The sequence below is a fragment of the Varroa jacobsoni genome, unplaced genomic scaffold (genome assembly GCF_002532875.2).
Source record: "Varroa jacobsoni isolate VJ856 unplaced genomic scaffold, vjacob_1.0 scaffold_1328, whole genome shotgun sequence".
NCBI classification, from domain to species: domain Eukaryota; kingdom Metazoa; phylum Arthropoda; class Arachnida; order Mesostigmata; family Varroidae; genus Varroa; species Varroa jacobsoni.
The window spans coordinates 82040-106863 of NW_019214230.1; the positions used below are offsets into that span (position 1 = coordinate 82040).

General features: G+C 42.3%; 1 protein-coding gene, 2 long non-coding RNA genes and 1 other non-coding gene across 5 annotated transcripts; 1 reads left to right on the forward strand and 3 right to left on the reverse strand.

Annotated features, from left to right (window-relative positions):
• Positions 1–3646: 3646 nt before the first annotated feature.
• Positions 3647–8896, reverse strand: LOC111268885 (nose resistant to fluoxetine protein 6-like). Its single transcript, XM_022848106.2, has one exon. The coding sequence runs from the start codon at positions 7788–7790 to the stop codon at positions 5358–5360; it is 2433 nt and encodes an 810-aa protein (XP_022703841.1). The 5' UTR covers positions 7791–8896; the 3' UTR covers positions 3647–5357.
• A 1331-nt stretch (positions 8897–10227) lies between these two features.
• On the forward strand, positions 10228–13785 carry LOC111268886 (uncharacterized). The gene is made up of 2 exons (XR_002685439.2): positions 10228–11969; positions 12343–13785. It is a non-coding gene; the product is annotated as an uncharacterized LOC111268886 (long non-coding RNA).
• On the reverse strand, positions 12162–16868 carry LOC111268888 (uncharacterized). Of its 2 annotated transcripts, none has more exons than XR_002685441.1 (2): positions 16619–16868; positions 12162–13417 (listed from the first exon to the last, which is right to left on the reverse strand). It is a non-coding gene; the product is annotated as an uncharacterized LOC111268888 (long non-coding RNA). The 2 variants fall into 2 exon arrangements; XR_002685440.1 differs by having other exon boundaries at positions 12162–15606.
• Positions 16869–23672: 6804 nt separating this feature from the next.
• Positions 23673–23745, reverse strand: TRNAR-UCU (transfer RNA arginine (anticodon UCU)). Its single transcript has one exon. It is a non-coding gene; the product is annotated as a tRNA-Arg (tRNA).
• Between the last annotated feature and the right edge of the window lie 1079 nt (positions 23746–24824).

Below are 24824 nucleotides of genomic sequence, written 5' to 3' on the forward strand. Positions count from 1 at the left end.
TGCGTTCTTTTATACAAAGTATTGTATTGAACAAATCAAATAATATTGATAATAAATCTGAGTTCCTGATTGCACATGATCCAGGTCGATTGGTTCCCGTTTAAGCTGAGACATTTTAGCTCATGCTATTTAAAAAGAATGTTAGGTAGCTTTTGGGTGTCGTAGGTGGTAGTACTATGCCGAAGAGGTCTGGGTCCGTTATCATACGTTGTATACGCACCCCTTGCACCGGTAAGGACTTTGTGATAATGGTCATATATAAAAGTAAGGTAAACCAGAACTTGACTGGCCATTAATTCTATCTTCTATTGATTCGCAGATATAGAAAAAATCATTGACATCTTTATACTTGAACTTACCGTGAGGCATGGAAAATAAACAATCCAAGCAACTCATGTTTAATTCTATAAGCATCCAAATGGCTTTGTTCACACAAATAGGTAAACCGTAGTTCCAGTGATTCCTTCATATCAGCTGTACATCGTATCTGAGTCACATTCGTTTATTTGGCTTCTTTAAAGTATCTGAATGTTTCACCTCACCAGTATCACAGCATTGATTTATAGAAGATCTAAGTTTTGTTAGCCAGCCAGTAATCTAGGCCTATTCAATGGAACTAGGGAAACGAGTTCCTACTTGTGGAGTAGATGATGAATCGAAAGGCGCCCTACACCACCTCGCATTTAACACACAGCCAAAGATCAAAGACCCACAAAGCGAGGCTGCAAATGAGCCCAAATCACTTATCCAACGACTAATCGTATAAAACGTCCCCAGCACAAGTATTTTCTCGTCTACTTTCTCCCATCATTATTTATTTTCCTCACACCTTTACTTGGCTAGAAGATTGTTTACAACATTTATCGGCCGATCGATTTGCCATTTTAGCTTTTTTTTATGCTGCCGGCAGCGACATGGAATAGTTCGTCGCTTTCCAGTTTCAGATATTCAGGGGCAGTGATTCGCGCCTCATGGGTGTCAAGTACCCGCGCGACTGCTTCCTCACACTGAGCCACAGAACGGGCCGATTGCTTATGGCATCCGGGGGAATCGTTCGCTACATGTGAAGAACCATAGCCATTGATTATTCTGTTTGCAGCTTGTTCGTAAGGTGGGCAAATCTCGCGATCCGTTGACATAAACGCGCATAACCACAACAGTGCCTCCACCGAATTAGTACACAATATCAAGAGGCCGGCAGCGGCAATGTCGTCTGCAACGTCCTCAGCAGTGTGAGCTGACGTCAATAGAGTCAGACGATGCACGCTCAACAGCCGTTGCGTTTCGCGATTACGCGATCGGAATCCTTGATCAGTAAATTGTAAATTACGGGTGGATTTCCGGTTCTTATGCGTTGAGCGTTACTGCGAATATTCTAATGCTTAGCTAAGACATACGTATTAGGGGCTGTAGGACTGCTGGGTTTGTGGGTGCCTGCGCGTAACCTGGGTAGTTCTTTTGATTTGTACCCATTTTGATCTGATGTTACGGTTTTTCGTATCGGGCAATGAGATCAGCGGCGACGTTGCGACAAATGAATTTAGACTACTAGTTGTTCTGGTCTTCCGGTATCGTAACACAGCTAACTCGGAGTATTAAGTGGGAAATTTCCCGTACCGTAAAATTATGAAATCTCGTAAAGAGATTGCTGCCGAACTACTGATGAATACATACCCTAGACTACGCGGAACGTAAGATCAATGCTAGGAGTCCCTTATTAGTTACCAAATCAAATAGGAAGAACATATCTGCAACATTTTTTTAACTGTCTGGGAAGAATTATATCTAAATGTATTCTGCTGTTTACCAGGCCATAAATTAAGGCTTAGCATAAAGTCGTCCTTCAGAAATTGCGAACAGTAGCCCCAGTGTCGAAAACAAGCTTTCTCACATGGTATTATCTCGACTGATGAAGTAATTTAATAACATAAGCCCGCCATTCTTTCGACCTAAACGGAATAAAATCTCATAGGTCATCTCTAGGTCTGCCTAGACTGCGCGTCAGCTACTGCCAAGGTCAAGTTGAAGCTATTTCCACTGTGCGAATCAATAGAATAATTCGACGTTGCAACTTACGTAAAACTTTAGTTGATAGATCGTAAATTTGATTTCGAAGATTATAAAATATTCAGCGGTGGAAAATGGCCCCAGAGGTGAAAGTCCTGGCCTAGTTAAGGCTCAACGATGTGGGGACGTTTTATTTTACATACATAGGCCTGGTTCGTTTGTCTATCGTACACGTTCTCATAATTAGTAATTAACAAAACATGATTTTAGCCATCAGTACGTAGCGTGTGGTGGTAAGAGCTTTGATGTAATGGTAAGAAGTAACTTTACTATAGATGCTAAAGGTTCAATAGGCCTAACGAAGTGGTTGCGTGTGCACCTTTTGAACGCGTATGGCGACTATTGTACATGGTTCAGCTTCCTGATACCCATAGATTCATCAAGATACCATGATGTCAACAAATGTTACCTTTACTAGCACTTTTACATAAATTATCGTCCAAATTCATTCAGCACATGGATCTACGCCGTGTAGCAGTACAGTATGGTCAGCGTTTGGATAGCGCTGAGAAATGCTGCTCGCTGAAATCCTGCTTCTATCGACATACACAAATCGTATATAATCTGACTAGTTTTCCTTCAACTCCGCTTTCCAATGTGAACTTTAGATTTTTAAGCAATTTCCTATGAGTGTTCTAAAGGAGAGAACCGTCCTATTATCGATTGTCTGTGTAATCGGGGTGAAACGTAAACACGTACAATGGGTCGACACAGGACCAAACACCGGCATTTCTTGGGCTGATCATTGGGTTGTTATGGGTTCTAAAAAAATATTCAACAACCGCCCGCAGTCTCCCATCCTACGAACCATGCTACAAGAAGCATCAAATCAGTTATCGCCCAACATCGTGGACCATGTTCTTGTAGCTCGGCAACATCAAATAAGTCTGTTGAGGAACTTTAACTTGACAATTATATAGAAAATAATACGATGATTTTCTGAATTAGTCTTCCTGTTTAGAGCAAGGGAATGTCTAGATCAACTTTGATGTTGCCTGAACATCCACATCTTTGTGCCGATAGTCATAAACAAGTTGTTTGGATTTATAGCTGCCACAAGTATCAGACATGAATTTATGGGACGCTTTGTTTACGATTTCAAAGTCATGCAAATTTTTTACCTCTTAATTAAATTAGCTCAAAAATAGATCGTTCACACCCAAGGCACTCTGTGTTGCGCGTATCGAAAAACATTGGGTAATCCACAATATATATATGATAAGCTACGACGACTTTCTGCATTTATGACAAAAATTTATAATCACGACCGGGGCAATGGCGCGGCATGCTATGAATACGAAGTTTGATTTTTGGCTTGTTTTTTAGCTGAAAATCCGCTTCGAGGCTGGTTATTTATAATTTGCTAGTCTTTAGTCATGCGGCTTCTGCATGCCATCGTTTAGCGCGCCCCTGCCGTGCGCTTCGCTAAATCCCGAGATTTGGTAAGCTTATTGAGAAATAAAATATGCCAAACACTAGGCAACAACATTTGTCTGTCCAGACCCCCCTCCGCACGATGCCCACTCACAGCGGCCTTTCTTTTTTTTCTGCTATAATCAGCAATAAAAATGCGCAAATGTTGTGTGTCGACTTCATTTATTTATTTTATTATTATCTTTATTTTTTTTTTAATCTATTTCGACGACGAAGACGTCTTCGCTTGTTGCTTTCCTATTATCGACTACATAGAACATACGCTGAGCAATTTTCGACAGCGGTCACTAGAAACGCTCGTCGCTTTAATTCAGGCACACTTTTTCCATTCTCTCAATCATCTCTTTATTTACTTCTTTTTCATTTCGTTCGCGGGACCGTTTCGCCTCCAACAAAACAGTGATGACATATAGATACGCCTATATCTGGCACCGGCTATACTGCATACATCGTCATCACTACTAAGATCATTGTTTATTTTATTGCTATTATTATACAATCACTGAAACCATTACAGTCATACCATAGTGCACTAATTTGCGGACATGCTTGTGTGCATGCCCCATATATATATATATAGAGTTTCTCTGTCTGTATTCTGTGTAAGCAGGTTATCTATCGTGGAATATAATAAAACGGACGTGTTCAGGTCGTGGCAGTAACCGTACATGGCTAGGCCTTATATTTTGCCGGACTAAGGTTTCGTCATTACCTCCTTCATGCCTACAGGTCGATGCTACTGCTGTTATGATAATATTGGTTCGTTTGATGCCTGTTAAATCTCAATCTATCGACTGATGACGACGGTGAGGCGGTTGAGAATCGATCTCCGTGGGTCCGACTGTTTCTTGACTATGTTTACGTTGCTCGAACGTGTTGTCATTATGTGACTTGAGACACTTGGATTCAAAGTTTTTTTGTTCTGCTGGCGACAGGCGCACTTTGATTCGTTGCGGTAGACCATGAAGATGCCGTTAGTGCCGTCCATGCCGCCGTTATCGTTGTGGTTGTCGCTACTATTACAGTTACTCCTGTTGTGTTGATATTAGCGAAAGTTAATATCAAGGGTGACGTTCCAAACGGTTCAAGCTGCAGGTGTAGGGCGATATTTTCTTATAACAGGTGCAATTGCCGGCCGGTAAAGTTAACACAGAGAACGCGATGCTGCTAATGGTTGTCGTTTTGTCGTAGACCTCGTTTTCGTCGATGTCGTGGCCGCTGGCACGCGATTGAACGGCCGAGCATGGCCAGCTGCTGGCTGTTGACCGGATTATCCGCTGTACGACTGCTATGACGCGTCGATTCGAACGCTTTCCAACAGTACTGCTTGTCGCTTGCCATTTTTCCCAATCCAGTCTTTCGCACTTCAGCTACGTCCCTTCCATTGGCAACTTAGCTTATCATCTTGTCACTTGCTTCAAGCTTTTTTTAAAGTTATCAGACGTCAAAATATCACTCGCTAATTGACGACGACGGAGGCGCCCTCTCACCTACACATCTATCCCACGTTCATCTTCGCTTGTATTACCCTTTCACTATAGCGATGGCAGCCGTTGATTCTGGTTTGATCGTTCGGTCGTTGGCCTTTAGTCCTGCGTTGACTGCGTTCCTGTCCTACTCATTTCAAAACAAAGGTTGCAGGCGGTCGGGTTAGCGGACGAGTCGACATTGTCCTAATCGTCCTAATTTGGGCAAAACAAACGCATTTGCATTGAGCCGTACTGCGGTGGCCGATCGATTTTCGGCTGGCACGTGCGTACTGCCTCTTCTATACACGCATTCAAATGTAAACACACTCGCAAGCATTAACCTTGTGTTATTTTGGTACTCGTCTGGCGCTAGGACCACCATTATTGCTATAGGTAGGAATGGTTCCGCGTCTGAAAGGTCGTACCAGCAACTGCTTCGTTCGTAGTTACCGCAGTAGGACCGTCGTTTCGGGCGATACTCCTTGTGGGTGGTGCAAGCGACGATATTGTCCTGTTCGTCGATTCCACCCGAAGATCATCGTCCATTGTCGTGTCCGGATGTTTCATGCTCCGCGAGTTCAGCCCGGCGAAATGTTGTTCTCTGCGGAGTCGAGATCTAGGCTTCTTGAACAGATCCCCACCAAGGATCATACGTTCGATTACGGCTAATGGCGCTTCGCAGAACAGGTACAGAATGTAAGCGCATAGGAACGAGGCCATTGTGACAGCGAAATAGTTCATCATTTTAGTGAGATGATTGTACGCGATACGCTCTTCCTGCATCATCAGCTGAGTGAGCAGGATGACTACGTGCGAAAGGAAAGCGCCGTATGAAAGTCTACTTAATGGTACCAGCGCCCGCCAGGACAAAATGTCGTTAGCAACTCCCGCACGACCTGTGGCGCATGCAAAGGCTACCCAGGCAACCCCAAGTGACCAGGCCAGACGATGGAAGACCGCATACAGGATGCACTCCGCACTGCTGAAGTCGACGTAATCCACCGAAAACCAATCGTGTGGTTTGAGCAGAACCGTAAGATTTAAGCACGCCGCAACCATCCAGCAAACAATCACCGTCAGCTTTTGCATGCGAATCTTAGGCTGTTTATAAATGAGGTAACCGAGTACGATTCCAACATTGAATGAACCAACATGCGCCCAAGGCCGGAATTGAACAAGATTCGTTGTGTTAACGGTGCTATCTATATTGGTCGATGTGAATACGACAGTTGGTTGAAGACCCAAGCTAACGGTGGTATAGGCAATGTAAAGGATTGTGCTTATTGTCGAAATGACAGCAATAAGCACACCATGTTTAGGGCTTCGTAACATGATGATAGGTATGATAATTAGTAGGCCGTAAAGTTGATAATCGATGTCGATGTACCACAAGTGGCCAAGGCACATGTCGAAAAAGGGCACGAAGTTGTTTGTATGCAATAGGACTCGCCACCAGTTTTTCTCGCAGGATTCAAGAAACCGGGCTTTGTAATCATTCATGATGGCGCCGTCGCCCAATAGTGGGACAAGAAGCCAGATCCCAACGATCAGCATCGCTGGAACAGTAAGTCGAATGTAACGACGTAGCAGAATCAGTGGTACAATAAACCACATATTCTTGCAGTTCTGCAAACTTCTCTGCACGTTGTAACTCATCAGGAAGGCACTGACAAACAAAAAGGTCTCGACCGATGGAAACGCGTTTGCGATAACTGTGGTGAAGACACTATCAACGAGGCTGATGACGTTGGATAATGAGGTTGTTCCTGTGGGATCAGCGATGAGATAGGTATGCCCAAGAATGACCCAAGCTGAACTGAAGAACCTCATTCCATGGATGAACATTAGTTTCTGATCACTGATGTTTCGTGGCTCGGTGTGTAAAAGCTTTTCGGTGTTAGTCACAATTGACATGCCAAGTAATATTTCTATCAGTTTGGCGAATATGTCTGAGTTCTTTTCCAATTTCGAGACGGCGTCATCCTGTTTGGGATTACGCGTAAAACGACAAACGACGTCGAATACTGTCGCAGACCCTACTATAAGGAACAAAATCGAAATAAGCTTGATAACTGCACGTTGGGTCGAATTTGATGTTTTCTCGCCTTTGGCTGTGCATCCTCGAATTGTGACAGTGGCCTCTATTTTTTTTGCCATTATAGTAGCGATATAGCTTATGTCTTCCTTTGAACAAACCGATGGGATACATATTGAATTTCGCATACCCTTGAACATGCTGTTTCCGACATAATTGAGCGGGTCGCGTCTGCCAATCAGCATGCCCACGGCTTGAAACCTATCAAGCACTTTGGGTACGAGGGTGTTATTTGCCATGTTAACGTAGACGGTACAGAAACGACCCGTAAAATCAAGGCTGTCATCGATCCGCTTCCGAGCCACTACCTCAAGGCATTCATGGAAGTTACCAAGGTCTCCGAGGGTACCTCTAATTAATCCCGGAGCAAGTTTGCCAGACGCATCAAACATCTGCATTGCCCACGGTTCCATTTTGCGTAGACCCAACGCAAACTTGACGAGAGCAGCCGAACAATCTGTTGAGATGTTTGGATCAAATCCGAATTGTGTCACCGATGGTAGTGCTCGACGGTAGAATTCATCAAACATCTCGTTCATCATTATCTCCATTGGTCCGGGTACGTTCGAATCGACCGTCGTTGAGTCCTTATTTGTAGTCGTCTCCTGTTCTTTGGAGTGCGTCGTGGAGTCGCTATAATCACTGCCATCTTCACTACTCACAATCACTATCACGCAAGAGGCAACTAGCACTAACGCCGTCAGGCTAATCCAAGGCCGCCGCATTTTGCTCTGTATTTTGTAGGGGATAGATATCCAATAAAGTAATATTTTGTAGACAGATATATATGCTGAATCACCACCACGCAGTGACGAAACTTCTTAATAAAATGTGTTAACCCTCTTAAAAAATCATAAACCCTTCAAAGATGTTTTCACAAAATCGCACCACTTCAACTGTACCGCAGCTTCTATGCGAAAAGCGGACGAAACGAGACGATCGTACTAACCAATACTGATCCGCCAACACAAGAATGCTATCTAGATTTCAAGCCTTTTTAGAGGACTTCACGCTAGCCTTCGTTCAGGAGGCGTCGCTTAACCACGCGTATTTCGATTATGCGTACTCATGTCTGAAGGCGACTCCTGCGACAAAGCGTCAATGAGAGATGCCGGATCGTCCTGTCGAACTCACGTCGTGGTTTAACCCTGGGTCGCCCGTTAGAAAGCCCCGGAAAGGGATCGCCGGCCCTCGCCGCGCCAACAACGCACCAGACAAAGGCTCAAAGACCAGGAGCAGCTAACACAAGCACAGTAATAACAATGGCTGCAGCAGCAACAGCCGCAGAAGTTCAGTCTGCGCTGTCTTCCGACGTTCACCAATTTTCGGGATTTTACGGTTGGAACTATCGTATGACAGTTCCATCACAAATCGCGGCTGGCGCATCCACCGCCGTCAGCGCTACTGCAGTGCTATAAACTAGCGGCGTAAACATCTTTAAGTAAGGTGCCGTCGACGACGCACAAAGCTCAGCGCGCGGATTTCTTGTCGCCAGCGCAATTGGCGTAGTTCTGTTAGGGGGATCGGCATCTGAAACACGCCTCTAATGCGATGGCAGCGCATGTCAACGTGCAGTCTATACATTCGCTCGCGTCTTGTGTGCGATAATTCCAGGTAGGTTACGGCGACTATCTGCTACTAGTATTACCAACACTTCTGCTGTCGCTAGTATATCAACGACACTATGATCGTGCGTAGGTGGGGGCCCATGCCGAAGATGAAAGCGGCAACGGCAATGACAACGTCACCGGGTGAGTTTTCACATCTGCCATCTGCTGGCAAGCATTTTGTTGTCGTTGATAGCGATGCGGCTGATGATGCTGTTGTTATTATTGTTACGTAGATGATGCGTCAGACAGGTGGGCACGCAGGCAGGCAGGCAGGCGGGTATGTACAGGATGTTGTTGTAGGAATAGAGGGATGCACCGGGACGCTGAGATGCCGTCGGCCTACCAGTTCGTCGGCGTTTCAGTTTGTTAATACCTCAGCCTTGCAGGTTGGCCACAAAAGCCGTCGAATGTGACATGGAACGCGTGACTGCCCCTCGATGCTGGTGAAGCCGTCGGGCGTCGATTGGCGTGCCGCTAGTAATGAACGATGTTACGACCAAAAGCAACAGCATCACGCGTCAAAAGGAAAGACTAAGAGCAAAACTCGGCTAACAGAGAAGGCGAAAAGAGAAATCAGGTGATCAAGGTCAAATATTAAGGGGTCCTGTAGTAATTCGTCACACTGTTTTGGAACACCTCGTGATCGAGCGACAGGCAGACGTTGCCTGACAATAAAACTTTGTGACAGCGACAAACAGATAAACATGTGCTGAGAACCTCTAAAACGACTAAATACATTGCCTGGTAGGTTGTATGGAAAAATGGCCGGATCACACTTCGACTGTTACTAAATGAGATAAAGCAATAACACGGCAGTGGCCTCAATGGCACCACAAAGATGAACTATTAGTGGTCACGCTGGTTTTTGATATTGAAAATGAAAGAGCAGTGGCTTCTTATAGAATATAACAAAGTAATTACTGTTCATTACGAAAATTTTCGGAGAAAAATGTGTATTTTGGTGACGGGAAGCCGCCCCGACATCAGCTCACTAACTGAATCATTCATTAGACGTAACTTATCTGGCAAATAAATTTCTTGTAACTATAGCCATTATAATAAATCCATTCACAACCGATATCTTTACGTTTATATATTCTGAAGAATGTGCTTGCTTTTATGTAAGTCATTTATCATTTAAATGATCTTTTGTTATAAACGTTCTTATTTGTTTTTTCATTACGTAATAAGAAATTCCATTACGTAAGCAGTCTCATTCATTATGAACTCGAATGATTTTCTAATGAAAAAATAGAGCTATACAGGCAAAGATAATATGACCTTTACTACCCTTTTCAAGTTCTTCTGCTAATTATATAACAAAGAAGTCGAAGCTGCTTAAGCACTGTCTTTCAAGAACGCCTTTTTTTGCCACAAGTTAGTCACTTGGAGCGCACGTACATGCGTTCCCTCTACTGTTTGTATACCGTCTGAGGCACACGATCGTAATGGTTATGAAGATGGGCAGGTACTGCGTACCTGCCCATCTTCATAACCAGCATTAGCCAAACATTGAATTCACCGACTAGATCGCAGGAAATTGCAAGATCCGTACGATTTGATCTGGTAAATACATAACTGGGTATATTTATCATAGAACAATCTGAGTATGTATGTGTGTGTCTCTGGACAACGTTTTCTTATGCTAATCATCCGGCCCCTTCCTATACTTGCGTAAGATATAATGCCGTGACCCGCGTTGTCTGCATTTCAGTATCGGTGGAAGCCCGCCAGCGCGGCTCAACTCAGCGATGGTAAAATCTGAAAGCACTGGTGCATTATTGGCGCGTACCGCTACCGCTACCGCTGCCGCCATTACCAACACCTTCACCAGCAGTGTAAGATTAATTTTGATCAGATGTTTCCCGCGACCGCTCCCCGATTTGCTCAGACTTATTTAGCATAAGTTTACGTATGCCGCGTCAGCGCGGCGCGCAACTGTCTTCCATTACCTTTATCGGTGGGCGGACTTGGACGCCAAGACGAAAAAACTGTGCTTACAAGGCTTAGTTTCATCTAATACTTATGCTCTACAGAACTGCTTGATACATACAGTCACAACATCACGTAGGGCTACAAATTGATGGCGATGGCAACAACCTCGTAGTGAAAAAGGTAATGCTGGTAACAAAAATCAAGCCTGCAATTTATCAGCGTTACTGCTAAGAAACATATTCATCCACAATTAGTGGCATCATTGAATCGAATGAGGTAAATGATAAATTCGGACTTCAACTAGGTATAACGAGTACACATGCTGCGTTGGAAAATGGAGGAGTTACAGATACCTTTTCTTATTATTATTATGAGTACGGTTAATCTTGTCCTTCGTGCGTTCCTTACATATATCGAAGGAAGCTCAGCCTGAAGGCTCGTTGAAGATAGATATCCGTTGAAAAGCTCTTCTACTATGTCGAGTTGTTACGCCACAGAACGATAATCTCTCGATCCATGTGCTTGTATAGAATTAGGTTGCCACTCTGTCTAGCCACATAACCTACTTAACTGCTCTGAATTAATTGTACTATTCCTGCTCTAACGAAAAGTTACAGGTTGAAAATCATCGTTGGCAAAATAAGTCCACAAAGGCAAAGGTATAAACCGCACTGGGTTACCACAGGATTCTTGTTTCATGTTAAATGCTATTGAAAAGGTCATTGTACATAACTGATATAGGTTGGCTTTCAACAAAAGCTAACTAGGGGTAAAGTCGATTAACTGTACCTTAAAAGTTTCAGAACGGAACTATTATTATATTATGGTTATTTGTAATGTATTTTCAACTTAAACTTCGGTTGATGATTTGTATCAGTCAAGCCTACCGTTTTGTTTAGTGAAACGCTCCTGAATTGTACGCGATTCGTAGTAGGTGTAATGTGGTACCCGATCTGACTCCGATCTAAAGGTGCAACGCATTTCCAATGTGCTGCAGCTGAAATCGGACCACGTCTACAAAGGCTCAGCTTATTTGTACCGGGGCACGTCAACACGATCTAGATATTATCGATAATATGTTATCCTTCGAGGAACCTACGCCGTGTGATTTACCTGTTTCCAGAAGATAATTATGTAAATATTCATCGATAAATTCATCCCTACCTAGTGAAGCTTTTTCTACTTCAATGCACCGCAACTGATTATGCTCATCGAGTCAAGTTCTGTTGACAACTGCTATTTAAGCAATATAAGCTTACGGCGGATTGCAGATTTTAGCGGCGGGCAGGCCACATTAAAATGCAGCAGAAGGTCCTGTGCTTTATAGAACGCAAGATAAACATGGCCCGAGCACTTAAGGTAAAACGTTAATTATAACGTGCCCCTTAACGCTGTGTTTTAACGGTAAGGACAGACATGTTTGAAATGCTGCTTGGTTAGTTTTCTTGAAGCAAATTGCATATAGCAGATTCCCTTCAAACGTTAAGCCTTCGCCCAGCTTCTAACGATTCGCTGTTTTATCCGAAGCTTTTTAAAAAAAAATTCAGTTGGTGCATTTTTGATCACTTGTAGAAATAACTTATGTATATAAGTAATTTTAACTTTTTATTTTCTTCATAAGTTCGTAATACAGCAGATTTCTACAGCAGCATCTAAACATCACGAGCGTTATCGATTGGTTATTCTTTGAGTTTTAAGAATTATTGAACAAACAAATTTCAATGTGTTTCAGCTAAATGTTAGCTTGTTTATCCTTGCCCGAACACCAACCGCCGCATAAATTTCCCAGAGGACATTTACGACGACGAGTCGACGGCTGCGATGCTCCGGGATGAGGTACGATTTGACTCTTTCCCTCAACATATATATTCATACATATACTTTGTTATGTGCCTACATTAGATCGGCATCGAAAGTCATTAGTTATCAAGGCGGGACCATTGGTTGTTCCTTGAGAACTGATTGTTTTTGCTAATTATCCCTGGCAGAAATTCTAAGCTACCGCGGCCTTTAGCCTTGCAATCATCAGCACCAGGATCGCTCCCCGTTATCATCACCATCAACGTCACTCAGTAATCTACCAGCGCCAATGGTGAGCAGCTTGTCTAAGGTAGCCAACTCATGCTGAACGTATATCCGGTATTCTTTCGTTTGACTTTTTATGGGACATCTTTTTCTTTGGTCATCATTGAACAGACGGAGAGGCTCGCCATGATTATCGCCGGCATCAGCTCCTCCGGCAGCAGCCACGACGGCTACGATATTTGAAAGGTTCTCAAACCGAATGACAGTTGGCGAAGCGACCAACAAATGAAGGTCGTTTGCGGTAGAAATAATTTCGCCGGCGCTGCTTCACCGCGACTGTACAATACTTAAAGAAAACGAAATCCTAAATGTCTTACTGCGACGATCCACTGCTCATCATTAGTGTGCTACAGTAGACGCTGTGTTATTAACTGTGAGGTTACGAGGGCAACGTTGCCCCTATAGATAGAAAAAGAGACTTGGCTGTATAGTGATTATCATAATTGGTAATGTACGCGCCCAGCGGATAGTGGTGTGATGAAAGGCATAAAGTTGCTTCTTCTCCAATAGAACTTCTTTTCGTTGTTATCCGATGGTCGAACACTGAGTTTTTAGCCACTTCACGCCGACGATAAACTTCGGACTTTGGAACGGTCCAATCTAAAGCGCAGTTAACGGTTCAGTGGCTGCTCGAAGGGGAGATGTTGGCATCACGGACACGCACTGAGGCAAAATTCCATGCACCCCCGTAGATCGACATTGTGGATCGGCAATCTAATGAACTGAAAGGAGACAAAGCAATGGAAAGAAGTGTCTTTTTTCCTTCATCTCTTGAAGGTCGGCTTTTCGATTATTATTCAGTAGCGGATCTATCGTGGGATCACGACCGTTTCGTGTAGTCGAGTGGAAAAGCCCACGGGATGGAGTGGGCGGCAGCGTCGAAGACTTCTGAAGGATTTCGCTTCAAATCTGCTTTGGTACACGCAAATTGACGCGGTCCTATTCGTTAACAAATATAAAAGCCACTGTTGCTGTATTTCGTGTCTGTGGCTATTTGTTGTATAGTTCATCGACAGCTGAACTTCATGGATACAAATGCTAAGTTTTCTTAGTGAATACGTAAATAAATATGTAAAAGTATTGATTTTAATACCTAATCTGCTGCTAATTATAGACGAGTGCAGCGAGTTTTCTAAAATGATACTTTTTAGATAAATTATCGATAGTCATTATACTATTACAGCCAAGATAAAGGGTAATAATTGAGTTAACCAAGCGAAATTTTAGCTCCTCGTGAGCACATTTACATCATAGACCTTTTACGAAGTTCGTAATCTGTATGATCTTCAACGATAAACGTTGTTATAACATTATTTTTCAACCAGCCGCTTCAGTTTCAATGGACTACTATTCCAATGGCCAAATCGTTTATCGTTGTCCAATTTATCTGCGCAAGTGTCATGATTGACTTTATACTAACAGGTCACGATTTACTAATAGTGATTTTCGCATATGTAGGCGCCGTAACGCTTGAACGGGATGCAGTGGCGACTTTGGCCTGCTCGTTCGCCAGAAACAGTCTTAATAAGTCGAGGCCTTGAGAATGCTTAACCCATCAGCCGACCTATTCGAGTTAGGCAAGCCCTTCGGACAGAAAATATTGACTGAATAAATGGCCGAACTTTTGCCTCGAATTGTACCGCCAATCAACATTGCTTTAGACGGCTGGATACTTCCAATCATGTGTTTTGTTCGTTTTCGAACCTACATCGCCTTATCGGGTTCAGTAGGGAAACACGTTACCACTGTACCACCACGGAGTAAAGAGCACGATTTTATCGATCTGTAGTCGTGTTGGACCGCCTAGGGAAATAAGCAGATCATTGGCTAGCTAAAGCTCAGTTTTGATCAGGTAAGCCACGCATTGCGACGAGAGCTCGCATCAAGATAGCGAGCCCGCTCTGGCAAGCACTCGTCTTGCGCCCCCACAGAAGCCACGATCATAACTGGAATGATTAGCAAGACGGAAGCGGAAAGAGACGCGTTGCGATACAGGACACGGAAAGCTGTAGGATGGAAATATGCCACACAATGACCGGATCGGAAACTCTATAAACGAAATGGAAAATATGACTTGGTAGAGATTAACTGCAATATCGACACGGGGCGGTTTAGGTTCGAAACCGGGTGTAAACACGCTTCGTTCTATGCTCGTAGAGGCCAGCCGTCTAAAGCAGTGATTAACGGCAACACTGCCTGTAAAAACTCGAAGCATCTATAGAAAATTATTCTGTAGAAAACTGATTTGTGCCAGGCAACATGCAGAATTAAAGACTTTAGAGCTAGAGACTAGCCATATGTGTTTACATTCAGGAACAGTTTATTGATCCCCGCTACCATGCTAGTACCGTTAGAGACAGCTGGTTTATAATGGTGTTCAGCATCTAGTCCAGTTGCCTGTCTGCGCTAACGACGAAAAACGAGGCAAAAAATAAACCTAATATCGATATTCGTGTAGAATGCTCACTGCGTCGTTCGATAGCGGTAGAGGAATTGCATCAGCGACCAAGCAAGCGCTATAGTTATAATGCGTGTAATGTAATAATGAAAAATCGCGCTATACCAGTGATATTAGCGTTTAAAATATTAAGTTCAACGCGTTCCCGTTGCCCTGAACCAATTGCTTCATCCCTTTCTCTCGGTCTCCCTGTCTGCCCGCACCGCGCGCTATATCGAAGACATCCCACAATGACTTTGCCCGACGGCTTTATAGAGGAAGCAAGCTTCTACGATATCAATCGTACACCTAACACTAAGGGTATGACAACGGGAAAGAATAGACAAAAGCATTTTGTTTCGAGAAACGGAATCTACTACGAGGTTGAAAACATCTTGTCAGTCAGTTCAACACCGCTACCACTATCGACCCGGGACCACTAGCCAGTGTGACCGATCGCTCCGCTGATGGCATCTGCAAGTGACGAATCATTGTAACCAAATGGATAAGCAACGGTTCTACGAGAGAGCTGCCTTCGAAGAATCCGCATGCTGAATGGGAAACGATTTGTTATTTTCAATAGTGCTGCATTTTCATTGACCTTCTCTATTGTAGGATCCCAATTCAGTGTCCCCTACACTGATAATGCGAATTCTGTCACGCTCTATCCAATACGTGCATGCGAATGAATGCCCGCGTAGCTACTGATACGTATATCCGTGTAGGGACGTGACGGTAACATTGACGGTGACAGCGTGTCTACGTTCAGACTGAACCACGCCTATCTAATTGATAATCTTACTCGACAGAAGCGAATGGGTTTAAAACTATTAGCCATAAAACTTAGCTATTTGACGCCAGATGCACAGTGGTACCAAATTCTTGCTCTCTAAATCGGACTGACGAAGGGGAGTGCGAGGTGATTGTCATATTTGGTGAGGTCCGTGATGGCAGCCACTCGTCGGAATTGAGCACGAGTCACGCAACGATAATAATATAATACTTCTACGTAACATAGGGATGAAAGCACGTTATCGGAACAAGAATGATGACTTTGAATCCTATATTAAATGAATACAATGAATGTCGAAAATACGTAAAACGTTAATTTCTTTACGTATATGTATAGATATTTATACTGTGAATAAACACAGAAGCTTACGTGCGTAATATCTGTTGCTAGACTACGATGACCGAGTCCCATGCCAATACCCATAGCGTAAGTACGCAAATACTGTGCATTAATAGTGTTGTTGCGTATATATAATAGGACACGGGATCTGTTTATCGCGTCGAATGGAAGTAAATAAGCTACAGCGCTCCGACGACGCTTGGTCGAGCCACGCCATAGAACATGGCCAAATAGTCTATGTAGCATCGATTCACTATTCACATTCGCAGCTGTATATATCACTTTCAGGTATCTTTAAGAAATAATATATATATATATATATATATATGTATAATAAACACGAGATTTCCTTACAATTTTGCCGCAGACGCAGACAGAATCGACCGGCTTAATTTTGTATAACATCTGAGCCATCCTTACACCGTCACGATGGGTTATCACGGCTTGCCACGGTGTCGATATTGATATTCGTGTAAATGTGCAGTTCTTCAATGGCAAAAAATAGTAATGTCAAGAGTTTAAATAGTTGCCCCACCGCACGCGATGACCGGCTGCTTTTCGCCCCCTAGTATAGCCATAGCGCTGACGATAGGCACATAACCTTTTGAACAGATCAAATCCTATCTGGATAATTGGCGTGTTTTTAGGTTAGGTTCGCCTATGCGTATGTGCAAATCACGCTGGTATTCTGAATGACGGCCGTAAATGCCGTTAGTTGCTGGCTCGATTGTCAATCAAACATTCTGCTGTTGGGCTACTGGTAGACAGATGAGGCTCAGCCAACAATTTTTGTGAGCTTATCTCAAATCAGGATCAATTTTACGATTATCCGCTAACCGTTAACGACGCTGGTAGCTTCGCCGTCTTGCCGTCGTTGCTACCTTAGAAAATTACACCGCGATCTGGGTTCGGGTGGGTCGACAACAATATCAAACGGAACCTTGCGTTTATCGCCAGGTTTATGGCGGAGACAACTAAAGTAGACACAACACAAGTACGAGCGCAAATTCAAATTCAAAATCTGCCAGCCAAAAATGCATAACGGGTCCTACTTTTGTTCCCCGTTTTCTTTCGATAGTACGCTGCGATGGTTAGAGATGAAGGCATTTCGTCACAGGAGGAGGAGGAGGAGGAGGAGGAGCTACGTGGGGTATACGTATCGCTACGATGACACTCAATGGAAACGACGAATCAAACGTCCAAATCGTGGGATAACTTCTGCCGGATCTGCCACGTTGGAAAAATTTAATTGCGATTTTTTTCCTACGAGCCTTACGTTGGAACGGATCGTGAACTCAGAGTCGGTGCTAGATTATTATGGCCCGATTCGTGTCTGTAGCTATCCGTGTTCGACTTCGACAAGGAAATTCACCGTACTTTTAGGAAATTACGTCGTCCATAGCTTTGACGATTCCCTTGTCGATAAAATGGAAGTTATATTTAACTGAACCGGCCAGTTTAGACTATAACGGTTATATGATATAAGCATGGTACATTATGGATTTCCCACTCCAGAATGCCGAACACCCAGTGACAGCCAGAGCGAACCTGGCCGACGTACCGTAATGGCTTGCTTAATCTTTCACTTACGAATATATATATGATGTCTACTTGTATAACAACCGTTTTAATACTCGCTCTAGGAATACCAACGCGAAAAAGTTCGGCCCGTTTCGTGTCGACGCATAAGTGCGGCCGCTATCCGTAATTGCCATAGCGTGTTAACGAATGGCCAAATAGTATTTTTGTACAGAGGTACCGATATGGGCCTACAAACAAATGCGCGCTTTTCGGTCTGTGCTTGCTTTACTAAAAGTAGCTGGTTGACGACGAATATACAGTGTATCTGAGAAATCAATGTGATATTTTTGTTACTTTGCTCAACGTAATTATTCTTTATGTGTTTTTCTCCGTTTAGCTAGAACGTTGCTGGGGGCTTCCAATCTTCGAGAGCATCAGGCCGGTGTGCAATACGCTGTGATTAGTATCCGGTCGCCTTTTACGGATGCCGCTTCCGAATGTCAAATGCAGTCGCATAAATATAGAATGCTATTATAGCGGACCACATTTCAAACTGTACACGACTGATGAGATATTGAACAAAAACGTTATCGTTCTCTTTTTTTTATTCAACTGATAACCATTAGTCGGCCACGCGAAAGCCGAAAGGGGGAAAGGTACGCGTTATGTTATTACATATATATTACGTAAACAAAATAAAAATACAGTGGCGAAACAATATATATATATATATATATATTGGTTGGATAGCGTGAGTTCATACGCGACAACGGTACTTTTTGCTTATCTCTTTTTGAATCTATTCAATTTCATAAGTATTCAGAAGCAGGGCTAAAATTTTAAGTACTTTAGTCGAAAAAACGATTCTTGTTACCGTTACACCGTTTAATTACGTATTCAGTTAGTTTGCTCACGAAGTTTTCGATGTCCCAGCGTACGCCACACGGCAGGCGCACAGAGAATGTATAATCGAAATTCAAATAAATTACATAGTATTTTGGTAATATATGATCGCATGTACTTCGTAGGATTTCCTTCTCGAAAGGACGATTAGCGTGAGAACGTTCATGTCAAAGTTGAGCAATGAACGGCCAGCTAGCTCATTCCGGGACCAACTGCAGCAAAACTTAGCATCAACGTATTGGCGCAGATCTCGCTCGCAGTCCTCGCCGAGTTCCGTAAGAAATGTGCTATGAATTACTGTACTATGAGCAAGTCTAGTCAATGAAGTAAGAATGGCTTTCTTCTCCCCGATAGTCTAATGTATATTTGTTCGTTCAATTTTTAAAGTTGCGATCGGTACCCGACATGTCGTGGCGAGGAAACGTAAGTGAGAAGATAATCGTATGGAAAACTCGCTGAGTCCTATGCTGATTAAATCAATTCTGTCTGACTCAACATACAGATCAAGGCACGTGTCTCGGCAAAGCGCGTGTGAAGCGCCATAGTTTCTTTAGAATCATCCTGAAGTAACTTCTATCTGTCAGCGTCCTTAAGCGATCTGGCGTTAGACAGAGGTAACAATGGTAGAGAAAAAGGACTAACGAAAAAAAGGTGCTGGTGTTTTTCAGTCGTGCAGATCGTATGATTTCGTATTTCAGATATGAGCGCCGATACAATCAAAACATATATACATATACATGTATATAAATTCCAGTTTGCGTTTTAAGGAACTGCCAAGTCAATATACATACGTTTTTGTTATAATTATTGGCTGACAAGCCATTTATGCTCCGTTTGGCCAAATCTCCCTATATTCGCGATATTTTGTTGTAGAGACAATGCAGTACGAGATCTAATGACACGCTAAGCGGAACTGAAAGAGAAAGTTCATAACAATAAGAGTAAAAATCACGATGGCCATAGAAGAAAGCCATTGTTTACTAGCTATATGGTAATGCAGTTTGCAAAAACGGGTCACAGTAAATCAACGATGGGGTATCTGTTAATTATTATTATCATTCTAAGCTAGGAGCATTATTTTTTATTGTATGTTCATGTCATGCTGCATGTGCACGATGGTTCGAATCGTGGCAAGATTTGCGTACTGATCGATGTGTCTTTACGCGCATTTAGGAATATGAAACCACACTGTTTTTTGAAACGGCCGAACGATGCTCTGCCGATCACAGTAATCAGTTTTTATCGGTCGGATTCGTGGAGTGAACATCGAGAATTGAGGAAAAGCTTAGACAGTTTGCTCGATGCATTGTTCAATGAATCAGTTAACTTCGATCGGTATTGGCTGACCAACATACTGTGTGCATTCACGATATACTAATGTGTGTCTTCAGTCCACGTCAATCTGTATCGAACAGTTATTCGAGAACATTGAGAGACAAACAGATCGCATCGATCTTCAGCCGTAAGCCAACGGCTTCTTCGCTCATATCGATTGCATGCTGACGCATTGAAAAGCGATGCTACTCATGAGCGATCATCGACACGAGTTAGCGAGTCCCGATTGATTTCATTTATCTACTCCGTTCGACGTAGACATACACCGTTTCCATGCTCTGCTGATCTTCATCTTATGAGTTATTAAATGATAGTTATATGTGAATGCCCTAACTGAAACTCTTCGAAAGAGAGGACAATTTAGCTTTTTTTTCGAGCAGTTGATGGTCCACTGTACAGCTTTCAGGCTGATTTGCGACTCTGTGGCTGATACCATCATATTCTCGTAAACTGCAACATATCTCGCTAAAATAATTAAAGTAACCATAACTGGGTACATAGGTGATAACTAGGGAAGCCGACCAGTTATAATAATTATAGTCATAAATCTATATCCATATTATTGAAAGACGAATTATCAATAATAATACTAATAATAGTATGAGTACAATGTGACCCCTCGATATCTTTCATCTTAGGTAGATCACGTACTAAGAAATATTCCCGGAGAAGAACAACGCAATGAACGCTGCTTCGAGCTACAAAGTACCTCTCCTTTTCGGCGTTGATAGTTAGGGTCTTAGAAGGATTAGTTAGGAGCTTCAGATCGGTGGCGTCTTAATCTTCACGCGGTACATCAATTATAGGTCCTTCTGTTTTCAACTGAACTGGCATCCGCTACTGCCGTCAACAATACCTTCGACCGATAAGTTTTTCCGACTACAAAATTGTGTATGCGCACGCCCAGTTTCGAAGCTAGAGTAACCCACGTGTAATACAAACCCATTTTGTATCCTCAAGGGGGTTGGGTGCTGCATCGTACGTGAATTAAATAACTTAATGGGGATTAGACAGTGTTGCTGAAGATGAAACTTGGCTTTTTTTCGTTTTGATTTTTTGCGAAGTGAATACGTGATATTCCTGCACGAAGTTGCACACATCAGCACGAGTCGACACAAGCAACGTCTGGCACTATCGGCTTTTATTCTTCATCTTGTAATCGAATAAGTATAATTCAAAATAGAAAAAAAGATACATTATGCATAGCCCATGTCACGCTGGCAGTTAAATTTAGGAATTAGAGTGGGCAAAACCGTAAATATTTTGTAGACTGCACGGCTACATGTCTGTCGCACGTCGCTGTGCTGAGCGGTAACAGGCTGATGAACACTACTCAAGCCTAAGCGGATAAAGCGGCCCTATACGTTTTAACGGCATCGTTTCACATCACGCACAACTGTCTATGTGCTGCTTACGGCTGTTGTTCCATACAGAACATTAGCATCTGCACCGAATACTTCTGTGCGGACTTGAGGTACCGTGCAATGTAACGTCTGACCGTTTGTCGTGCATGCACACTACGTAGCATCATGAATATCGCTACAGATTACAACGGAGAGGTGAAATGAACATATGAACACTGGATGCTGATTTATCTGTTGTTGCTAGATATAAAACATAGAAATGACCAGAAAGACTTTTTCATTTTGTATATATTTTGCTTTATTCGACCAACAAAGCCTCAGAGTGGACAGATAACGGCATGATGGGTTCGTATTAAGAATAATAACGTGTGATTATACAACAGCAACAACCACCGCGATCTGAAGTTTTTTTTACTGCTCTTCCTAATATAGGCTCGAATTCATAAATGAATTCTACTATTATTATAATTATCAATATTGAATTAAGGCACGAGATTTCGTTACATCGGACATGCATACTAAATCTGTGATTGTCTTTTGGGTGCGGCAGACACTAGCCATAGAATATCTATAAATTTAGGATATGCATTCGAGTGAGGCTCCCGTAAAGGTAAATACTTGTGACAGAAAATTTAAAAAATAATATAACATTAAATATGTCAGCTTTATTTAGTAAATGGTTCGAATGCCATGTTCATACATCACAACGCGTAGGTGCGTTATAATATTGATTGCATTACGTATTCAGGTTGTTCTGCAAGAATTGACGGCTAATATTAATCTATTGCGCGCTAACACGTTTCATCGTTGGTCAAATTAATACTCTAAAAAAACATAGATCTATGGGCAAACAACGTAACTCAACGCAATAACACCTCGCCTCGGCCTCGTCAGACGCCGGATGATGCAGTCAGCAGATGTACATCATACAATAAGTAATAATAATAACATAAGGTCAGAACCGCAGCTCATTTTCACTTCGATGTACGAAACGTTTTTGTTGGTAACGCGATATTGCGCAGCCACCGCATCAATATTGCCAGTTTATCCATTTCGTTCAGTGTATCGCAGTATTTCAGGCAGGCCATGCCAATAGAGACAAATGAGCCACCTACTTTAGCTTACCTTTTACAATGAATAACTCATCGACCAGACCCAAAGCCTATTGCAGTGTGTCTTTATCAAAAGAATTACTCAAACTTCGTTTCGATATTCAGTATACCATAATTGTTGACGATTTGGTTAGGATTGTACACAGAACAATTCAGGCTTGTATTATGCACTGTTGTTGGAAATATAAATAGCAGTTATAATGATATTTATAATAGTATCCCTATAACATACGGACCTTCTACGCGTTTGTTTAGACGATATCGACAAGACCAAAAAAAAAAACGTTGGGGCACTGAGCATGACCCGAACTCTCGAAATTACTCTTGACTCACTGGGTTAAACATCAGTACCCGAAGCAGACGAGCCTCGCTTACTTTACAACGTTACATACTATAATAAGCCTACATGAACATTATCGCTGTGTGTTAGTGGGCCGCAAGGCAAACGTGGACCAAAAGCTGGCAAGGGCGGCTAATTAGAGTATCGCTAAATGCCATATTTACTATGTAACCCGGCTTTAGGTCACCAAGGTAAAATTTTATTCGTAGGAATCCCAAATCAATGAAATTGAAACTAAACAACTCTTTATCTTGTCTTTTAGATTTGCTGTCAGGTATCAAATAATTGATAAGTTTGGTGACCTGCCTAAGTAATAGATTTAAATTTCTTCAAAATCAAAACCAGGCTGACATTATTATGTTGTTCTGATTGTAGCTTCTAAATCTTTTTTACCGCGACGTACGAACGCTTTTGTTTAGCCACTCTAACCCTAGGCAACTATTGTAATAACGTTTTAACTCAGAAGTATATCTCATATATTCTTAGCTTTATGAGATTAGGACAGATAATTTCAGGATGCGATCGAGGGTACTTTTTATCCTTGTATAATACCCAACTGTTATGAAAGAAATTATCGCAACGAACAGTGTTGCTGAGTGTATTTTTATTGCATACGTGTACATTGTACACAAAAATTACAAGCACATTTAGAACATTCAGCCAACGCATAGCACGTAGAGCAAGTCCCTAGCCTGATTAAAGCCGCATTTGTTTACGTTAGTAAAAGCTGCCTCCGCTCGATCTTGATAATTTTAATTATTTCTTAATTATAAATTTAACTATGTAATATATCGTGAATGTGCTTAACCAAACGAACAATTTCATTTCAAAAACATCCCTGGCGGGAATCGAACCCGCGGCCTTTGGATTAGAAGTCCAACGCGCTATCCACTGCGCTACAGGGACATGGTGTATAGACTCGATGTAGGAAAGATGTTATCCAATAAAGTAACCGTCTGGAATTTCCAAGCTCGCCACTGAAGCATATTTCAACCAATGCTTTAAACTGACTCCAACCTAACGTTGAAAATGACAAAAAATATCTATCGTAAAGTAGATTACCTCACTTCAGAAGACTATTTTGAGGTGTGATGTTACGAATAAAAAATTATATGACAGTGTTTATAAATTTACATGACAAACTTTTATCGTCTTGTTTAATAAAATCTATGACTTATAACCGGCTATGTTCCAATGGGGCTGTGTGCATGACATAGCATATTATTGCCCCGTAATGGGTCAGTCGGACCACATTTGCGTACCATATTTAAATATGCATGAGGTGGTTTAGGTTGAACAGCGTGCGGAGATACGATTGCTTGCACTGCTAAGACCCACAAAAGGCCAAATAACTTAACTAACTATAAGTGAAATAAAGATTGGCTTTAATGCCCTGAGTTGACACGCTAGCGCATTTGGATTTGGTACGTCTTTACCAAGAACCTGCGATAGCACACGTTAGCATTTTCAGACGACACTTGCTTAAATAGCATGGATTACTTTTTTTTTGTAGAAATCAAAGGCTTATTTTTGCTGAGGCAGTATTGTTAAATTGTTTGACGTAAAATTTTTTATTAAAAATCCTACGCAGAAAAGCACAGTTTTCGTGAATATTTTTTTTTTGTCACAGCGCCCGACGACATTTACACCACGCAATGTAATTACAATGAATAACTTGATTCATCCGCAGTAACTCCTGTCCTGAAAATGTGTAAAACCGACCCCTACGTCAAATTTTCGGCCATTAATTTGTCTCTAACTATATTAGGTGAAACCTTGTTGGGCAAAAATAAACCTTAAAGTCTCTAAAAAATCAACTAGAATTTATGCAATGAGCCACGTGCCTTGAGGATCGAGAATACGGTAGTGTATTTCCACAAGCAGCGCATGCGTTATTTCTGCACCGTGAAACAGCTCGCCAACCTTTCGGCTTTTTTTTTTGTATGCCTGCGTAAAATCCTTTCTAATTAGATCGAGTGAAAAAT